Source organism: Agelaius tricolor, unplaced genomic scaffold (genome assembly GCF_023055355.1).
Source record: "Agelaius tricolor isolate 1412-34295 unplaced genomic scaffold, bAgeTri1.0.p SCAF_33, whole genome shotgun sequence".
Classification (NCBI taxonomy): domain Eukaryota; kingdom Metazoa; phylum Chordata; class Aves; order Passeriformes; family Icteridae; genus Agelaius; species Agelaius tricolor.
The window spans coordinates 1,191,448-1,211,692 of NW_027269293.1; the positions used below are offsets into that span (position 1 = coordinate 1,191,448).

Genomic DNA, 20,245 nt, shown 5'->3' on the forward strand with positions numbered 1-20,245 from the left:
TTTGTAGCAGCTAAACCACGACTGCAATACTGGGACAATTATTTGAGCACAGGGACAAGAAGAAGGAGGGGAAAATCTGCTCCCAGTCATCCCCAGGAACCCAAATGCTCCATCTGGAAGAAGTTCTGCATTTAGAACAAGCCTCCAGCAGCACCCTCAGGCCATTAACAGTGGGTTAATTAACAGCAGCTCCCACGGAGGAAGGCAAAGCAAGGCCAGGTTTGGGAGCTTTGGGCTGGGAGGGCGAGCAGAGGCAGGCCCAGCTCTGCACAAACAGCTCAGTGTGTCCCAGAGTGGGAGCAGAGCAGCTGCACCCCCAATCCCATCGCAGGGAGGGAGGTGCCCACCCCAGGCTGCTGCTGACTGCTCAAGGTCACTGTGAGCCAAGCACACAGCCCAGGATTCCCAACCCTCAGTTGCTTGGATCGTGCTTCCCCTGAGGAACATCAGGGATTTAATATTCTCTCCACTGCTCGGCACAGAAAGAACAGAGCACTTGGCTTGCAGCAGAGCTGCGCTGGCTGTGGCAGCAGCTGCTGCTTCCTCCTTTCCCCCAAAGCAGCCACCACGTCTCTTTCCAATATTTTAATGAGTCGCTACATCTTACACTCATAATTATAAAAGAATAAGAATCCATAAAAATATTTTCTTTTCATAATACGCACTTAAAATACTCCAGGGCAAGTCAACGTGGTTCATTTGGGTGGGTTTTGTTTGTGTTTTCGTTTTGCCCCTGGCAGAACCCTTGGCTTGAGGGGGGGATGTGCTCCCCTGAGGTGTGATTGCTCAATCCCCCTCCCCAGAACTGCAGTTCCTGTTGCCCAGGTAAATAAAAACCAGGAGAGAGCATTGCTGAGTAGACGGGCAGGGGGACCAGTCACTGACCCGCAGAGAACTGAAGCACAGCCAATTTCAGTGCACATTGGAAAGCTCAGGGAAGGACAAGGGGACAAGGAGGCGGCACAGAGAACGGAGGGAGGGAGGATTTGCATAAATATCATCCATCTTGTGTTGCAAAAACCCAAATGCTGCTGTGAGCTCTGGAGAGAGGCTCTGGCTGTAGCCAGCTGCCTGTGCTACCTGTTGGCACAACTCTGAGTGAGAGCGGCCATGAGAGGAAGGATCAGAGGGCGCCGTTACTGGCCCCGGCCACTTCCTCCATCTGCTCTGCAAATTTAAACTTGAAAATAGATAGATATAAAAAAAAAAAGACTAGTGTTGCATGCTTCTGTAGACCTCTCTTCAGCTCCCAGGGCTCCAGTGTGGCAGCAGGGCCAGGACACAGAGCAGATCCCCAGGTGAGCAGTAGGTAGTTCTCTTCCCTCACACTCCTGGCTTAAGGCAGCTTCTGATTCGGCTCTTCCATTTCCAACACAGGCACTGAGTTCTTGCAGGTGAGAGTTTGGGAACTGCACAGGTGCAGTGGAAGAAGAAAAGGATTGGGGAGAGAGAGATGGACACAAACCTCAGCCTCGGGACAGACCACTGTCCATTGATTCCCAGGAGAGAGGGAGTAGCAGCAAAAAAAGCATTGAACAGCCAGGCTGGAGGAGAGGAGGAGGACGAGCAGCCGAGCAGGAGCAGACCTCCAGCTTGGAAAGTGAGAGAAGGTGGCACTGTCCAAAGGGAAGGTGCCCTCCAGCTTTTCCCCCTGGCCTGGGGGTATCCCCAGCCCAATGTGGGCACTCAGCCCCTTGTGCTCAGGGTTGGACGCTGCTGGGGAGCGGGAGGGCACGGGGCAGGTGAGCTGTCAGTGTCCAGTTTGCAGAGGCTCGTGCTCTCAGAGGTATTCTTGTAGAAAGTGCAGCAGCGTGATTTCGTAGTGCTCTCCTGACTCAGGGCACCGAATACTGTGTCTCTCGTTGGGGTAGATCTGTGCCAGGGCAGACACGGGGCATTGGTCACTCAGCAGGCACAGAACTCCCTCCCCTCAGCCCTGCTCCCTCCATCCAGTCTCCATCAGGACAAAGAAGTGCCAGGGAAGGTCTGGAGCACCCCCCCCCCCCCTCACTGCAGCCACCCCTGCCAAGTGGGACACAACAGCTCATGGAGGAGGAAAGTTCCAGGCCCCGGGGCACCAGCTCTGCCTGCACATGGCACATCTGGCAGCCATGGAACAGCCACAGTGCCACCTCCCGGCCTCCTCTGAGTCCAGCGAGGTCTTCACTGGCACCAGCATCACAACGGCACATGGGGATCTGCCTCCATCCCCTCCCATCCCCAGAACACACAGCAGGGAACTTTCTCCAGATTGATGGAACCTTTCCTCCCCACTCCTGTCCCTCCTACCTGCAGCTGGTAAGGTTTTCCAGCCCGGATTAGCTGCGATACCAGGAAGTTGGTGTGAAAAAAGTGCACATTTTCATCCAAAAAGCCATGGAGGATCAGCAAACGATTTGGCCTGGACACGGGGTGAGAGATAAGCAGAGAAACAGGATGAGAAACCAGATGGAAAACACAATGAGGCACCAGATAAAAGGTCTGCAGAAGGTTTGAGCAAAGAGCTTCCAGCTGGACAAGCCAAACCCAAGCAAGGGCAGTGCCAGGCCATGGCCGTGGGCCTCAAGCCCTGCCTGGCAGCGGAGCTGGGGGTGCTGTGGCCCAGCTGCTGCCGAGTTAAAGAGGATCAGAAATCCTCCATTTCCATTCCTCTGGGATTGAGCAGAGGTCCAGGAGCAGGTCTGGGGTGGGTACTCACTCATTGGGAAGCTTTTCCACGTGCAGTGCCACCGAGCCAGCCTCGTAGCCCTGCTGGTTGTTCTCGGGGACGTCCATGTAGCGCTCGGTGTAGCCGGTGTCGTAGGCCATCCACACGGTGACAGGGGCACCTGCTATGGCAATCTGGCAAACAGAGAGGTGCCACCAAGCCTCCATTAGCACCTGCTCAACAGCCCAAGTGTCCCCTGCTTTCCTGGAGAGGCAGCAGAAAGGCTCTGGGCTGTTCTGTCCCTGAGAGCAGGATTCTCCTTCAGCAATCCCACACACAACCCAGATTCCTCCTCCTGCTGTTCCTCTTGCGGTCACAGTGGGAAGAATTCCTGCACATCAGCACTAAAGGCTTCCCCTCTGCAAGGAGGAGCTGTGAATGATCCAGAAACTGTGCTGGGGGCTTGGGATGGGGATTAGCACATCAGTATCTCCCTGTAGAGCAGACCAAGCCCATCCCAGAGCCATCCTCCTCCAGCCCCCACCAAGGATGAGCTGCAGCAGGACACAGGACTGGAGTCAGGAGCTCCAGCCAGGTAGGACAGGGGGACATTTCCACCACACATAAACAAAAATGCCAATTCCAGCTGCCAAAAGGGACAGAAGCTGTGAGAACCAAGTGTCCCAAAGGTGCCAGCCCCACGTGCAGGCTCACCTTGAAGACATTGGGTTTACAGATGAGCCCCATGAGGGACAGAAAGCCCCCATAGGACCAGCCGTGGATGGCGACCCGGCTCAAGTCGATGAACCCGTATTTTTCTGCTACATAATGTAAACCTTCCACCTGGTCCTCTATCTCCACCTGACCCTAAAAAGCAAAAAGAAGGCTCATGTTAGTGGACTTGATAAATGTAGAAACTTGAGACAGAAACACTCACCCAGGAAATGAGCAGCCACAACCCTTAGGAAGGACAAACCATCAGAGATTCCCCAGCACAAGGAGGGCGTTACCATTTGGTTTTTCAGGGCGCCTTCAAATTTGAGGCCTCGCTGGCACGATCCCCTTCCATCAATCACCACCACAGCATAGCCCAGGGATGCCAACGTGTTCAGCCGCAGGTACTTGATGCCTTTGAAGGAGTTGTTCACCAGCTGCACCTGCACAAGGAGGGAGGAAGAGTTTCAGAGCTCAGCAGCTGCCTTCCAGTGCCTTCCTGTGTCATGGAGGATCCTGAGCTGGACAGCAGCCACTCATCGAGCTGTCAGAGCCATAGAAATCAAACCACATGCTGGAAAAGTCATCTGAGGTTTGAAGCAGAGGTCAAACACAGGGACAAAAAGAGTAGGTTTAGATTAGATATTATGAGGAAGGTTTTTGCTGTAATGGTGGTGAAGCCCTGGCACAGGGTGCCCAGAGAAGCTGTGGCTGCCCCATCTCTGGATGTGTTTGAGGTCAGGCTGGATCTCTGAACGACCTAGGACAGTGAAAGGTGTCCCTGGCCATGGCAGAGGTGGGACTGGATGGGCTTTAAGGTCGCTCCAACCCAAACCATTCCATGATTTCATGATCCCATGACAGTGTTCATTGCTACCCAAAGTGCAAGTCCTGACGCATGACTGACAGAGCTCTGCCCTGGGCAGCAGCCCCAGCCCTGACCCCAGCATTCCCCTGGGTTTTTACCTGAGGGCCTCCATACACAAAGAGCACCGTGGGATGTTTCTTGCCAGGCTGGACATCGTGGGGTTTGTAGACCATTCCGTAGAGCTCCACGTCCGACTGCGTGCGGAAGTGGAAGATCTCCGGGGGGACGTAGTCTGGGGGACAGCCTGGACAGGAGGGTCACACACAGTGCTGAGGGACTGAGCAGGCTCTGCTCCCACCCCCTGAACCAGCCCTGTCCAAAGCTGACCCTCAGCACGGCTCCTTCAACACCAAACCACACCAAGGCTTAGCAAAGCCCCTCCCTGGGAAGCACAGCCTCCACCTGCCTGCACAGGGAGGGGATTCCACAGGAAAACCTCCCCAGGTGGGAGCTCTCCAATGGGCACTGTGCCCAACAACAGGGATGGGAAAATGTGTTTGCAGCAGGGGTTCAGGTGCTGCTGTGAGCTGTACCTAAACCTTTAAAACCTGCAGTGCAGAATGGAGCAGCCACTGTATCCCAGGTACTTGTCCCTTCCCTCTTTAAAAAGCACCTTGAAGTGTTCAAGGCCAGGTTGAACAGGGTTTGGAGCATCCTGGACTAGTGGAAGATGTCCCTGTCCATGGCAGGGCATGAGAACAGGATGGACTTTAATGTCCATTCTCACCTAAACCATTCAGTGATTCCACAGTAAAACCACATCCCTGTGTGTGTGTGTCAACTCTGTACACCCTGGAGCAGGACTTTTGCTCCATGTGTGAAACGCCGAGCAAAAGTGAGAAATATCTCCCCCACAAGTTAACATGATTCACCTTCCCTCAGAGTGAAGGTACTCAGACCCCTTCCCTCCCCATCACTCCTGGCCACTGCTGGGGAGTTCTCACTCAAAGGCCCCACTGCCCCCTCCCCAGGACTTACTGGCTGCCTCCATCATGCTGGCCCAAAACTTGGGCTGCTTGTGGAGAGGGTCATCGTCAGAGCCGCTGAGCTTGTAGATGTGCACACAGGGAGGAGTGCTCACACTGCTGTAGTGGCTGATGAACATGTCAAAGTTCTGGCAGGGAACACAGCACAGTCAGGGCATGAGGTGATGCACTGGCCACGAGTCATTGCCATTCCCAGTTAGGATCCCTGGCAGTCAGGAATCCATGGAACAACAAACCTGGCTCATGGAGCAGCTGTGGGAGAAGCCTGGAGTGGTGAGGCGCATGATCTCCCCAGGAGACTCGTAGCTGACCACGTAGAGGTGGTGCTCCAGCGGGGTGTCCTTCGTGCCTTGGAAATACACCAGCTTGGTGGCCTCATTGACCCAGATCTGTGCCAGGAGAGAGGCCTCAGGGACAGGCAGGGACAAGCTCTGCTCCTCTGCCAGCCCAGAACACGCACAGACCATGACAGGGCTGCTCAGGGCAGGGGGTTGAGGGGCCAGAGAACACACACAGCACTTGGGAGAACTGCAGCCAACACAATGCAGTAACAGACAGCAGTCCCTCAGCCCTTTTGTTGAAGACTCAAAACATTTGCTTATTAATGGGCATAAAAAGCTGGGCTTTGCTCCCTGCAGGTTAACAGGAAGCCATCCTCTTAACAAGGAACATTCTGTGCTTATATGACATCTTACAGAACCATGGAATCATTTAGAAAATGGAAAAACTCCTCCAAGATCAAGCATGAACCCAGCAGCACTGTGTTCACCACTAACCCACATCCCCAGGTGCCACATCCACACCCTGCTCAACACTTCCAGGGGTGGTGACTTCCCACTGTCCTGGACAGCCTGTCCCAGTGTCTGATCACCTTTCCAGTGCAGCCATTTCCCCCATTTCCAACCTAAATCCCCCTGGAGCAACGTGAGGCTGTTTCCTCTGCTCCTGTCCCTTGTTACCTGGCAGAAGAGCCCAACCTTCACCTGGCCACAGCCAGCATGGCTGGATTATAAAGGTACAGGTCCCTTTTTTCCAGCCATCATGGTAATGAGTTCCCATTCGTGGGAGGACCAGTCTAACAGCTCTCAGCACCAAACTTTGAGACACATTAAAATAGGTTTTACTGTCCAGATAAAGCTGTTTCTAAAAACCACCCGGTCAGGCAGGAACAGAGGTGACAGCTTTTAAATCCTGCATTGATTCAGCAACAGTAACTGAACTGTTTTTCCACCTTACAGTTTCCAAGTGCTATTTCTGGCTAACCCACAGTTTGAAGACCCCTGTGAACAGCAAAGGGAAAAACATCCAACTCAATTGGCCAGGAAAACCAGGCAGAGCCCTGTGGAGCAACAAATGCATCAAAATAATTGCTGCTAACACAATTTTAGCCATAACACATGCAGGGAAGAGCTCTGGCCAAAATCAACAGCATGTACAGTGAGAATCCACATGGGGAGGGACAGCAGGTTAATTGCAGATTGAGGAAAAGCAGCAGAAACCAAAAGCTTGGAGCTGTTGGTCTTTTAAAAAGCGAGAAGTGAAAATCCAGATTAATTGGAAATGAACAGCCAAGGTCTTTATTTTGACAGAATCACCTGGGAGTGTTAAAGATCAGACTCGGAGTTAATTCCTGAAGCAAAAATGAAACTGGGTTTCTACAAGATTAATAAAAATTCATTTCTGGCTGTTCTGCAAGTGACAACAGATACAGCTTCTCCATATTCTAAATTGCTTTATATTCCCCAGCTGCCTTGTTCCTAAAGGCTCTGTTGAGGGATCAGCTGGAGACCAAGAGTTCACTCTGAGTGCCAGGACACATTTCCACATTGCAAGAACTCATTGGAGTTAAAATGCCTCAGCAAAGGCAGCAATCCCCAGCTTCTCCACAAAATGGTTCTTTGTTGCTCTTAAACCTCAGACTTGTGTCCTTTTTTATGGCCTGACCCACTCCTGGGATTTACCTAAGGAGCAATCTGAAGTCTGATTAAGAAGGCAATCAGATCCATGTGCACTGGCCTACAGCACTTCTGGGGAAAGCAGAGGCAGCAATAAAAACAGCAACAAAATGAAGCTTAAGCAGTTCTAGCAGGTCCCAAGTGTAAGGGAGGACTCAGGCCAGGACTGGGAGCAGACAATGCAGAGCTGAGCACTGCAAGAGAATAAAAATAGCCCCTACCTTGGATCCATGCCTCGCCAGCACCTCCCATTCCCCACCAGTCAGGGCAACCTCCTCCTTGATGGGACATTTGAAATCATCTACAAGAGAGACCACGAGCATCAATCACTGCCCTCCCCAAAGGCCAACAGGAGGGGGAGCTGCCAGGGCTGCAGCCCTTACCCTCACTGTGGACACAGGGCTGCACCCAGTCGTGGCTGCCTGGCTTCAGGATTGCTGTCACCCTGTACAGGTGGCAGAACCCCGTTTTGCACTCGTTGGCTCGGATAAAGCAGAGCTCTTCCTCCTCCCCCTCCGGCTGGATGAAAGGATAGAAGATGTCATGTACCTGCCACACAAGATGAGAAACCTGTGAGTGATTTACCAAACCCCTCATTCAACACCAAATTTGGGACTGAGTAGCAAAGCTGCCACAGCAAGGACTTAACTGGACACCAATCAACATGAGAATGGTTAACTGAGGGGAGGAGGGGGCAGCCTGTGTTCTCCTCCCAGCCCTGAGCCTCTTACATTTATCCACACATCAGTGGTTTCTTCATAGATCACAAATGGCTGGACATTTTCTGGCACAGTTTTGGCAAATTCAGCACGCTGCTCCTCATTTTCTGGGACTGGAATAAAGAGTGCTGGAGGCAGAAGGACTAGCTGGAGCCTCTGCTGAGGTCTGTCTAGGAACATAGCCCAGGCACTGGGGAAAGAAGTCGGAGGTGAATGTCAGCACCACAGAATAGAGGTCCCTTTCCAACACTCAGAACATGCATCCCTTTCTTCCCCCCGCAGCCAGAAAGGATTTGGGCATCTGAATGCAAAGCTTTTCTCATCACTGCTGCTTTCTAATCCCCTGGAAGCTGTGCCAACACACACGTACTGCCAGACAGCTCTGGTATTTCACAGGGGTACCGCTCAGGCGAGCTGTCTGACAGATCTGCCAGTGCCTGTTCCAAGGGAGCACTGCTAACACAGCCCTGTCTCCAGAATGGAACCCCTCCACCAGGAAGCACTGTTTGTGCTCCAGCTCTCCTCCAGCTCAAGTGAGCACCCTCCCAGAGCTCTGTCTGCAGCCTCCTCCTCGTGCTCTGCCAGGGAGAGGCACAGACCCAACACGGGTGCCAGGGGAAGGAGCTGCTTCAGTCCCAGCCCTGCTCCCCTCCAAGGAGAGTCCCTGGAAGTGGTGCTGCACTGCAGCTCTCAGCATGACAGATGGCAAAGCACAGCCACCCCAAGGCCTGTGAGTGCATCCAGGGGGGTTTCATCACGAAAGACAGATTTGAAAAGAGCCAGTTCTCCCCCAGCACCGCAGGATTTCAGGAACTGAGATATTCAGCACATTTAGATAAGCTCTGGTGCAGAACATCACAATCACCTCTGGGATTACCTGCTGGAAAGCTCTCTAAATTTCCTTTCCAGAGCAGAAAATTAATGATGAGTTACAGAATGCCACCTTCAAAGACAGCCAAGTCACCTTAACTTAATCTGCACATACACCAGTTAACAGCCAAGCTTGGGAGGGGGAAAAATTAAGAACTTTAAAATTTCAATCAGATTGGGGTGAATTCTGTAACTCTTCAGGCAAGACTGTTTGGAGCAATAGCCAGCCCCAGAGTAATCCTTCTCTTTGGACACACTGCATGAAGAATGTGGCACCACAGACCCTGCCCTTGTCCTGTGACTCAGGACAAACTGCCAATGAACAAAGATAAAACTGCCCACAGAACAGCCCCATTTTCAGCAGGAAACACCTTGTACCTGTGTTAAACATCTTCAGCTCCAAAGAATTCCCCAGGACTGCCCACTTACTGTATCAATGTCATTTAACTCTGGTTGTGACAAACCCCACAGCCTGTCACTCTGCTCTGCTTCGCTCCTACTTTTAGGATGTTACAGCACTGAAGAAGCCAAATATTCATGTGCCATTTCTGGCACTCAGGGCTTTAAAACCAGGTCATGAACACAGCAGAATCATGCTGAGGGTCTGCAACCAGAGAAGCCCTTGGGAAAGTTATTTTGGGAGGAAAATGAACTTACTATTTGCCATCCCGGGTCCATCCAGCACGGGCAATGTACTCCACAGTGGGAAACAAGGCAGCAAAGGGTTGCACCAGCTCCTTGTCCTGAGCACACACAATCTGCAGCAAAACCAAGGCCCAACATCAAATCAGAGCACCAGAGCTCATCACCTTCTCCCAGGGAAGCTCAGGGAGAGATGGCAGAACAAGGAAGTTTAGCTACTGGCATCAACAAGGGTCAGGCCAGGAGAAGCAAGCCTTGCTACAAAGAGCAGGAAGAGAAGGGAAAAACAGCTTCAAAGCAAAATGATTTTGGCATTGAGCCACAGGAAAGGACACAGGCAGGGACTGAAGCCCCAGATTAGACCTGGCTCCAGCCCTCCTGTCTCTGCCATGGTGCACCAGGCAAGCCCCAATTCCCCCTTCCCTCCACATTCCCAGCTGAATCTCCCCCAGAATGATTCTTGTCAGCATTTTCAAGTCTTTCTATTTCTTGGATAAACACATTAGAGATCCAGCTATTACAAGAGAATAAAAAACCCAGACTAACATTATTTAGGATTTCTTTGTGACCTTGTTTCTAGGGAGCTTCAAAAACCCTCCTGTGCAATGTCCCTTTCTGAGTTATCACTTACCTTACCCTTGCTGTCTGTTTTAAATTCTGCCAGTTTCAATGTAATCTTGGGGTTTTTGCTGCCTGCAGAGAAGAAGTGAAAAAACACCAAGATGATCAAGTTGAACATTCTGTGGTTACACAAAATACAGCTTCTAAAGGAGAACTGCCCCTGGTCCTACTGAAATGGCTCTGTGTGAATTTACAAATACCAAAAATGTATGTGAGCAAACACCAGAGTCATTCTGGGAATGGGAACAGTTTGCTTTGCCTTCCCTTGCTGGCTGTGCATATTCCCAGGAGGCAGAGGAAAGATGGGATTCAGAATGTATTCCACAATATGCCACCAGATATATTCCACTTCCTCAGCAATCCTTTCATTTAGGGTTGGGATTTGAACTTCAGACTTTCTTGCAGCAGGTTTTGGGATCAGAGAGTCAATTAGGTGTCAACTTTTACAACCTGTTCCTACATCCCAGTAAGCACCCAGATTAATGATGCCAAGTTTATGGCCTCAATTCCAGTGCTGATTCCAGCAGGAGTCCAGAGCTGCCTCAGCAGCTCCACGTGTTTCACCCACCTGTCCTGGGGTACCGATAGGAATCTGTTTTTCTCTCCTCCAAGGCAGGTGAAGGAACATGAATTATCTCCACCTCTGACTCATCAACTTCCTCATACAGGATCCGCAGTGTTTTCAAATCCTCTGAACCTGGGACAGAGAGCAGGAATGTTTACAACAGCATTTCCTGCTGTTTCTGGCTTGCCTGGAGCCCTGGTGCAGAGGCAACACCTGTACAGCCCCAGCTCTTAGTGACCACCTGCAAACACTCCACAATTATAATCCCCACAGTGCTTTGTTCCTTCAGGTGATCTCCCCAGAACAGCCCAAAGGAAAATCATGCTCAAAACTCATTCCTAGCCAGAGGCAGCAGTCCCAGTGCCAGGATTTGATGAGCAGAACAGTGACTGACCTTCTGTGGAAGCTGTGGGACACCACCAATAGCCCGTGAACCGATCAAACTCCTCCTGAATGACAAAAGTGGCTACACCAGCAGACTTGGGGTCATCCAGAACATTGGATAAGCCTGGAGAGGAACAAAGATGAGACAGCATTTGCATTTTGCATTTACATCTCCTTGGAAAATGCTGACCCAAAAGACAAATGCACTTGTAAGAAATAAGGCAGGAATGTGGGCATTGCAGGCCAGACTCCTCAGAGGAATTCCCCTTGGGGTGGAGGGAGCCCCACACCTTTATGGCAGTATGTCAGCCGCCTCTCCTCGCCCGTCTCGATGTTTGCCACCCACAGGTCATTGTTGTTAATGAAGGAGAAGAAGGCTGGGTCAGCAGGGCAGATTTTGGGATCCATCCGTGGCCCCGTGCACTGAGTCTTGATCTCCAGAGGCTTCATTGGAGACACCTGTGGCAAGAGAGACACACACAGAGCTGGGTGCCACATCAGCTCCCAGCTCTGCAGAGAAAAAGCCTAAAAGAGACACAGCACAGCCAGGGGATGATGGTAAAAGTGGCCCTGACAGGACAAAAGAGCAGCCACCATAACCAAAGGGATGAAGATGTGGAAGATGTGGAGAAGACCTCAGAGCCCTTTGCAGTGCATGAAGGGGCTCCAGGAGAACCTCCTGTGAGGGTGGGAGGCCCTGGCACAGGTGCCCAGAGCAGCTGTGGGTGGCCCTGGATCCCTGGCGGTGTCCAAGGCCAGGCTGCATGGGGCTTGGAGCACCCTGGGATAGTGGAAGGTGTCCCTGCCCATGGCAGGAGGGGACACTGGGATGGGATTTAAGGTCCCTTCCACCCCAGTCCAGCCTGGGATTCCACGTGCAGCCATCTCCAATCCAAACCATCAAGCCCCTTTGAGGTGAGTCCATGAAATCAATCCCTGGCAGACTCACCATGAAGCCATTCTTGCCCCCATCTCGACAATGGAAGAGGCTGTTGCTGGCCTGGAAGAGGAACAGGCCACTCTCACTGTGGAAATCATAGGATGTTATCCCAAAGACACCCAGTCTCTTGCGCTCCCTCAAGAGCTCCTCCTCTCTGGAATACATCCCGTGGTGAGGGGTTGCCTGGAATGGAAGGAAAGGAATATCTGAAAGGATCTGCAAGGAGAGCAATGTCCACAGGAGTGCTCTGAGCCTGTCACAACACCCAGCTCAAACAGGCAGCACTGTCAGGGTACAGGTGCCCAATTCCTGTACTCCAGGCTACAGCTGCGGGGTCCAGGAGACCTAAACCCCCCAAAATTCCCCCTACAGGAGGGCTGAGCTGTGAATCTCTCAGTTCTACAGTTGGCACTTCAGCATGAAGTGAGAGAACAGCTGCACTTGCTCTGCTTATGCAAATCAGATGTAACCAATTAACTTAATGACGTTATCTGCAGCCTTCACAAACAGTTTCCATGTCAGACACTGCAAACAAAAGTTCTTCCGGGATCTTGAATTACCCTGGAGAGAACTCACAGCCCAAATGGGGTCAAGACAGATAAATTCTGTTCCACCTGGAACTTTTTAAGTAGGGCTGAAAAGACCAACACCCTCCAATGCTGCCAGTGACAAAGGACATGAGGACACTGAAAGCAGGCAGGGGAAAGTTCCCTCCCTTTCTGGTGCACTCACAATTTAAACTCAACTTTCCCAACTTTTTAAAAGCAGGAAGGATGACAGACACCACACAGATGTCCCCACCACAGCACCACCCAGTTTCCCCAGGTCTTCCCACTCTGGCTTACCTGAAAGTGATCCAGCATCTGTTTCCAGGACAAGAGCAGCAAGGCCTCCTTCCGTACCTTTTTGGGAATCTCTGAGTAAAGAAGGGAATTCTCTCTGCTACCATATGGCATTCCTATTAGGAGGACAAAAGCATCATTCTACTTAAGATGAATTAGCCAGGACAAAGAGCAAATTCAAACAGAAGGCTGGAAACAGGGGCTGGGGCTGCCCAGAGACCTTTACCCACATTCCTTCCCAAGCAGCTCCCAGATCAATCCCAGAATAACATCTAAACCACTTAGATATGGATTTGTTTGGAACTTTCCTAAGCAAGATTTAACACTACCCCACCTCTCCAGAATGTTTTAGGTCCAACTTTCCCCTCTGTGCCTGTCCTCCCATGCTCCAGATCCACTCTAAGAGCACCACTCCCTGAATGGGTGACTCAACATTACTCTCCACACTTCTCATGCAGAAATTTGCTACAGGGATCTGATTCAGGCCAAGGCAGCAGCTTGCAAGGGGGGAAGGAAAAGCTTGGAAGCTCCAGAGAGCCCATTCAAATGTGAAACAGTATCCTACAGAGTCAAAAGCCCTTGTCATTTTACATAAGCCTTTGACTGCGGTTATCAAATGAGCTCCTGGCCTTAATCCAACTTCCAAAACAACCATCAAATATCCTGACTTGTGATTTTGACAGTTTCCACCAAAACAAAGACCATGAACTTGCCCTCTACTTATGCTGCAGAGACTCCCTGGATCAGAAATTCACAGAGGGATCTGTGCCCTGATACTGCCTACTCTGCACATGTTTTGGGCAGAACAGAGAGATTTCTGAGCTGGCTGACCCAGCAGTAGTTACTTCAAATTAAAACTGAAATATTAATAAGTGCTCAGGAAGCAGAGCAATATGTGAAGATCTAATCCTCAGAGATCCAGGAACACCAAAGTGCTGAGCATGTGGTGTTTAACATAAGCAGCATCTGCCACGATACAACACAAAACTCTGTGGGGATGGCCCAGGAATGATTGAGGATGGCCATACAGGAAAAACTGCAGAGAGGAACAAATGACTCTGGACACACATATCTGACACTGAGGCAAATGTGACCTGGACTTCCCTTCCCCTTATGTTAGAACTTTCTCCAATGACCTCAGGCTGACTACAATCAATTGGCATTTACAAGGAAAATATTGCCTTCCTTCCCAAAAGAGAGTTTACTTTGCTTCCAGATGAAATATTCAACCCTACAGCAAAGTTCATCAGGACTCTCCATCCACTGCTCAGCTTTATTTAAACACTTTAAAATGTTATTTCATGCTGGGGCAGTAACAGCACACTGAGTTAAACACTTGTGAACTTACAGGCTGCCCAGAGAAGCTGTGGCTGCCCCATCCCTGGGAGTGTCCATTTATTATGGAAAAGAATCAGCATCTCAATCAGCATTTACCCTTTATTAGGGACATCTGAGCAGAGGTACCCTGAGATTACCTGGCTGATGCTGATCTTAACCGAGGGATTAATCTGCTCTAAGCCCTGTACAATTCCTTAAGGAAGGAAACACTGAAAAGGCACTTGTGTATCCTCATTCCTGCTTCTGGCTCCTGAAGCAGTCACACCCTGGCAGAACACCAACCACCCCGTAGCTGGTTTGGTTGCCATTTCATACAACAGAACATTAAAAAAAATTTTAAATTAGCCACCTAGTTCTTTAATCATCTAGATCAAAACCAGTATCAAAGTGAACTGGAAATACATTCAAGCTTTAAATCAAGCCTCACTGCTCAGACTTGACAAGAAAAATATGCCAGTTCTAGATCCTGCCCTTCAGAGCAGCACTTGTGTCCCAAGAATTTATGAGAACTACACAAATCAAGTCACTGGCACACAGGAGCTGCCTAGTGACAACACAAATCAGTCCCTCAAATCCAGCAACCTACAGTGACCTACACTCAAAACCTGGAAAAAGAAGGAAGAACAACAGGGTCACTTCAGGGCAGGGATAACTGCACAGAGTTGCACATCTGGCAATTTTTGTACTGGCCCAGTAATGATCAGCTCATGCCCCAAAGCACAACAAATTCTTTATAGTCTATAAAGCTTCCCATGTTACCAGCCACAAAATGATCCAGTTACTAAAATCCAACAACTCTGTCACTAATTACATCGTGGCTCCATCTGTAGCAAGGGACCTGTACAACACAGAATTCTGCTTTCAGTCCCACTGAAGGAAAGGGATATTTCCCTGCAAATGCCAGGAACAGCTCATTCCCACCTCAATTTTCTTCCCTGCTCTTGCAAGCATCCTACCTTCATGATACCTAATACAGAGGAGACACCACCACCTTGCCATTAATATGTTGCAACACGTAATTAGTCATTACTGGCAGCGAATTTCTTGGAAAGTCAGTCTGGTTAATGAAGCAAGTAAATCCCACTTCTCCCAAGCTACAGAGGCACGAGGCAGTCCCTTCTCTTGGCCCATCCCCTGCGTGACAAAGGACACAGAAGGGCTGGCTGGCCAACGCTTCCTCTTGTCACAGCCGATCCCTGTGTTCGAGGCTTGTCTGGCACTGGGGAGCCCCTGCTCAGTCCCAGGCTTTGCAGAAGATCCTGCAGGCCCTGAGCCAATCTCAGTTCCCAAATCTCACAGAGGGAGATCTCTCCCACCCCTCCCCTTCCCTGCTGAGTTTGGAAGAGCCCCACGTTCCCCCAGTGCTGGCACGAGGCTTACCCAGGTAATAGAGGCGGTGAGAGTGCGGGCTGGACTCCTCTGTTTTCCGGACAAACTGGAAATCATGGGGAGCTTTGTTCACTATCATGCCCGAGTACTTCCTGCTGCTGTGAATAATGTCACGCAGCCCATCCCAAGAATGCTTTTGCACCTGGAATTGGGAAGGCACATCCTCCATCTCGACCACTTCGGAGCTGTCCGAGAGCGTGTCCACTGCAGTCATCCTCGCTTCCCCTTCAGAGCTGGGCAAAAAACTGAGGGAGGAGTAGAGGGACAGAATTGAGCCTTAAAAATCAAGCAGGTGCTCCTTAAACTACAGATCTCTGGGATTCTCTGCACTCAAGGATCACATTTTAAACACATTGAAAGGAAAAGTCCATCTCCCATCCCATATGGAGTCCTGTAAATGAAGATATTGACCTCAGAGAACTCCCTCTCCCAGGGCTGGCTCTAGAATAAGCTGTTAAAGGAAGCTCAAGCAGCAGATCTGGTGCAGACAACAAGCAGCTTGACTCAAAGGAAAACCACTCCAGGAATTCGTATGGATATGTCATCAAAGTTATGAGCTATCATAAAGGCACAAAAACTCCTGACCTGTGAGACCACAGAAGTGGAATCCCCTTCCTATCCCAAAGGAAAACCTGCCCATCACTTGGGGAGAGAGGTTCAGACCCATTCACTCACCTGAGGAGATACTGAGGCCAGGAATGATGTAAGAGAGATGGGAAATCAGGAAAAAAAAGTGCAAGTGCTTTGCTAAGAGAGAGAAGGCAGCAGGAGCAGACCCTGGTTGTATCCTGAGAAACGTGGGACACATTCCTCAGAGATTTCCAAGTGAGCAGGTGTGGAAGGAGAGGATAAGAACCACCTCCACAATTAACACAAATGTTAATTTGAGGTGAGGTGGACCCACAGACTTGCCCAAGGTCAGTGATGTCATCCACTGCAAAGCAGGAATGAGCTGAGGACTAGGGAAACCTGTTTCTGACACCCCACTTGAGAAGCAGGATGTCCCTCCAAGAGGACACTTGAGGGGTTTTGGAGGTACCTGAAAGAATGTTACAGAGAATTTCAGAAGAACTTCAGTTTACTGCACAAAATTAGCTTGGATAATTTTACTCCAAGGAAACAGAATCAGCCTTGTGCAAGGGCTGAAAACGTAACATCTCCTCAGACTCTTAAGTCCCAAAATTGTACAAAATGTGCCAATAGTAACACAAGAACAAGATCCTAAAATAATTCTTTAGGTACTCCTGGTACCCACTGCCCAGCAGTAAATCCACAGCTTGAAAATGGATAAAGAGGAGTATTTTCCAATCAAAGGCAGGCAGGAAGCCCAAGTGAAACCACAAAAGAGATGTGGGATGTTTTAAGACTGTGTGTCTGCGGCCTCTGCCTGTATCCAGGCTCTCCACTGCAGCAGCTAAAATCACAGCTGAAGGCAGAAGTGCTGCCTGTCAGAAACACATGACAGAAAGACCATGAAAATGCATAAACTGAGAGCAATTCTCCCAACCCCATCCCACTGCAGGTCAACTCAGCCAGTTAAATACCCTGGCTTTAGCTCACAAAGCCTGGCCAACTCTCACCCAGCTGATGAATCCATCTCACTCAGCCAGGCTGGCTCCTCACAAGTGCAAGTTTAACCTTTAAAACCAATCCACAAATGTGATACTGGTACCTGTCCCCAGCTGAACTGGAGCCTGGAGCCCCTTCCAGAATATACTGCCATGATTTTATCATGTGAATTGCACAGCTCCAAGCTTGGCACTGTTCTCATCCTGGTGATTTTGACACTAGAATGGAGTGGGGAAGTGGGATAAGCACAGTAGCCACCACACAAACTGAGGTGAGAGTGTTGAGAATTACCACTGGCACTGCTGGAGTTTGGTGGACTCTCACAAAATCACAGAATGGTTTGAACTGGAAGCAACCTTAATGATCATCTAATTCCAAACCCCTGCCATGGGCAGGGATACCTCCCACTAGAAGGGAAAAAAAAAAAACTCCTAAAACTTAGGTCCTGGCATGATAGAGAGTAAAAGGAAACTCAGATTTCTGCCCCTGTCACTGCAGCCACCTCTGAAAAAGTCGTAGTCAGTGTTTGGCAACGCCGTGTATGTAAGTAAATAAGTGCATGGAGTAACTTATCTCAGAGTAGATTTGGGGATTACATTACTCAAACGTGAGCTGGATCAAGACACCAGTTATTAACCATCTTAGACAGGCAGCAACAGCACACAGAAGATTTCCACCTTGCTGGAGAGGCCCTGTCCCTTCTGCCCCATGCTGAGGCAGGGACTGAGATGACTCAGAGCTGTTGCAGGATCACTGCTCTCTCCACCCCCAAAAACATGGAGCTGCCTCTTGGGGGTCTTATAATACCCTTGGTGCCCTGTCAGGTGAGGTGGGTGAGCCACCAAGCCCTCCTCTGAGCAAGGTGTTAGTCTGGAGGGGACAACAAGCACAGGTGGGAAATCAGAACCCAGAAAAAACTGTAAAGCTCAATACTGGAAGTGAGTGAAACAAGTTATTGTCCTGAGTCACTTCCTGACTCACAGATCCTGACACAGCTGCCTGGGCAGGACTGTACAGATGGGGTTTCTGTCAGTGCAGAGGTGATGGCTGCTCTGTCCCACAGTGCACAGAGGCCACACGGGGGCCTGGACATACCTTCTCCAACTTCCTGCAGTCTCGTTTTCCAGACGAACCCTCTTTATCTTCTGCATTAACTACTCAGAGAGCTGGGCAGGACAGGAAACTGGGGAGGAAGAGGGGAGAAAGGAGATTTCATACAACTGCTGGGTAAAAGCATCTTCCATAGGTCACATTTCCAGCTGAGTGGGGAATCCTTGGGTTTCATTCCTTGGTCCAAATCTGTTCTGTCAGCCTGGGTTTGAACAGCCCTGATAAATATGAGAGAGTTCATCTGAACAACGAGGCCCTGTGAACTCTGTGGTGTGCCTCGTTCCTTCCCAGAAAATTCTTAAAATCCGAGAATCTTGTGTACTGAACCTTTCTGTCATCCCCTTCCCAAAATCCTGGAATTCCTGCAAGTATCAAGCACTAAAATCTGATAAAACAGAGGTCTGGTCCATACTCTTAGAGGGAAGAGTCAAACAAAGGACACACCATAAGGAGCCAGCTAGAGGGTCACAGTCCCACCTGGGACATAAAAACCACATTTATCTTCCAAGCCTGAATGCTGCTCCCTCAGCCTGCTGTCACGAGGAACCCTGGCTCCCCACACCAATCTGCTCTCCAGGAGCACAGGAAGGTGCTTCACTGCTGTCCTGTCTCCCCAAGTACAAAGGTTTTTAGCTCTGAATCACAGACACACTCAAGACCCGCCACTGCCTTTTGTCGAGGCTCCCCAAACAGCCATTCCTCCACCAAAAGCACACTCACAGGGGACCAGGAGAGACAAAGCCTCACAAAGAAACTCCTCTGCTGCAGAGGAGGGCAGAGAGGGAGGAAGCAGCAGCGTTCAGCAGTTTAAGGGCAGTTTTTGATGCAGGCACGAAGGGCAGCAGAGCGATGCTCAGGAATGCTGAGTAACCTGGTCTGATCTCCCAGCTGACCCTGCCTTGAGCAGGGGTTGGACCAGAGACTTCCCCAGGTCCTGCCAGGCTCGGCTGCTCTGTGATTTTAATGAGGAACATCTTCACCCTCATTGCACCCAGCCCAGATCACGCATTTCACACAGGGAAGGAACGGTAAAATCTCGAACCAGGAAAAAAAAACCAAGAAAATGAGCAAAATACACAAAAGAGATCAGGAACCAGCATGAATCATTCGGGAAGAGCCAACGGAACACAGGAACAAAGTCACCTACAGGAGCCCTTACAACGTGGCCGGGAGCTTTAAGATCTCCAAAAATTAAAGCACCGAATGTGCGATAAAGCTGTGGAGATTTCTCCAGAGAAGGATGAGCTCTGGCAAAGGCTGCCAGCAGCCCGTGTCCCTCTGCAGCTCTCGCCGGGAGCTCTGCCCTTGGTGCGGAGGAAAGGCCGGGATTCGGGACAGCAGGAGAGGGGGAATCCCCGGGGATGGAGCATCCCGTGCCCCTCGTGGCTCCTTCCCGTGCAAGGGCAGTGAGCAGCCCCTCACCCTCCTGCGCCCAGCGGGGGCTGCTGCGGGCACACGGGACCTCCTCCAAGGGCAGGGACCCCACATCACCCCATCCATGGGCAGCCTATGGGGGAAGTGAACTGCAAACCACGCCGAGGGCCAGGCCTGGGCCTAACCCGGGCGCGCACACGCCCCCCGGGGCAAGGAGAGGCCGCCGCCATGCCTAGGGGGGAAAGAGCCCTCGGAAGGGGCAAACACCGCAATCCCCGGGCACCCCCCGCCCCGGGCAGCGGGGATGCGGCCCACGGAGCGGGCAAGCGCTCCCCGCCCGCCTCAGCCGCCCCTCACGGGCGTGGGCCCCACCCAGCCATGCCCGTGCCGGGGCGGGACCCTCCGTCCCCGCCATCCCCCCCTCCCCTCCTCACTCACCGCGGGGCGCGGCGACCTCCCCGTGCCGGGCGGGGGTGGGGGCGGCTCCTGCGCGGGAGGGAGGGCGGGGGAGGGAGGGAGCGGCGGCGGCTTCGTCAGTGCCGCTCCATGTCCCGGGCGCGGGGCAGCCCCGGAAACGGGGGCGCGGGGGCGGCGGCGGCCACGGCGCGACCTCTCACCCGGCGGCGGAAGTGGCGGGAGCGCGCGGGCGCGCGGCGGGAGCGCGCCCGGGCGGCACGGGAGGAACCAGTGCCTCTAGCGGGAGGGAGATGCC

General features: G+C 51.3%; 1 protein-coding gene across 3 annotated transcripts; it reads right to left on the bottom strand.

Moving 5' to 3' along the window:
* Positions 1–570: 570 nt before the first annotated feature.
* DPP9 (dipeptidyl peptidase 9) lies at positions 571–20,170 on the bottom strand. 3 transcript variants are annotated; one of them, XM_071452229.1, is made up of 22 exons: positions 19,972–20,170; positions 18,145–18,232; positions 15,623–15,725; positions 15,472–15,526; positions 12,757–12,869; positions 11,921–12,094; positions 11,262–11,430; positions 10,982–11,095; positions 10,591–10,719; positions 10,033–10,094; positions 9,417–9,517; positions 7,902–8,079; positions 7,554–7,719; positions 7,392–7,471; positions 5,452–5,604; positions 5,208–5,343; positions 4,328–4,473; positions 3,658–3,804; positions 3,362–3,514; positions 2,699–2,841; positions 2,290–2,401; positions 571–1,873 (listed from the first exon to the last, which is right to left on the bottom strand). In XM_071452229.1, the coding sequence occupies exons 2-22, from the start codon at positions 18,198–18,200 to the stop codon at positions 1,781–1,783; spliced, it is 2,583 nt and encodes an 860-aa protein (XP_071308330.1). In that variant the 5' UTR covers positions 18,201–18,232; positions 19,972–20,170; the 3' UTR covers positions 571–1,780. The 3 variants fall into 3 exon arrangements, with proteins under 3 accessions (XP_071308330.1, XP_071308328.1, XP_071308329.1); XM_071452227.1 differs by having other exon boundaries at positions 15,472–15,725; XM_071452228.1 differs by lacking the exon at positions 18,145–18,232 and having other exon boundaries at positions 15,472–15,725.
* Between the last annotated feature and the right edge of the window lie 75 nt (positions 20,171–20,245).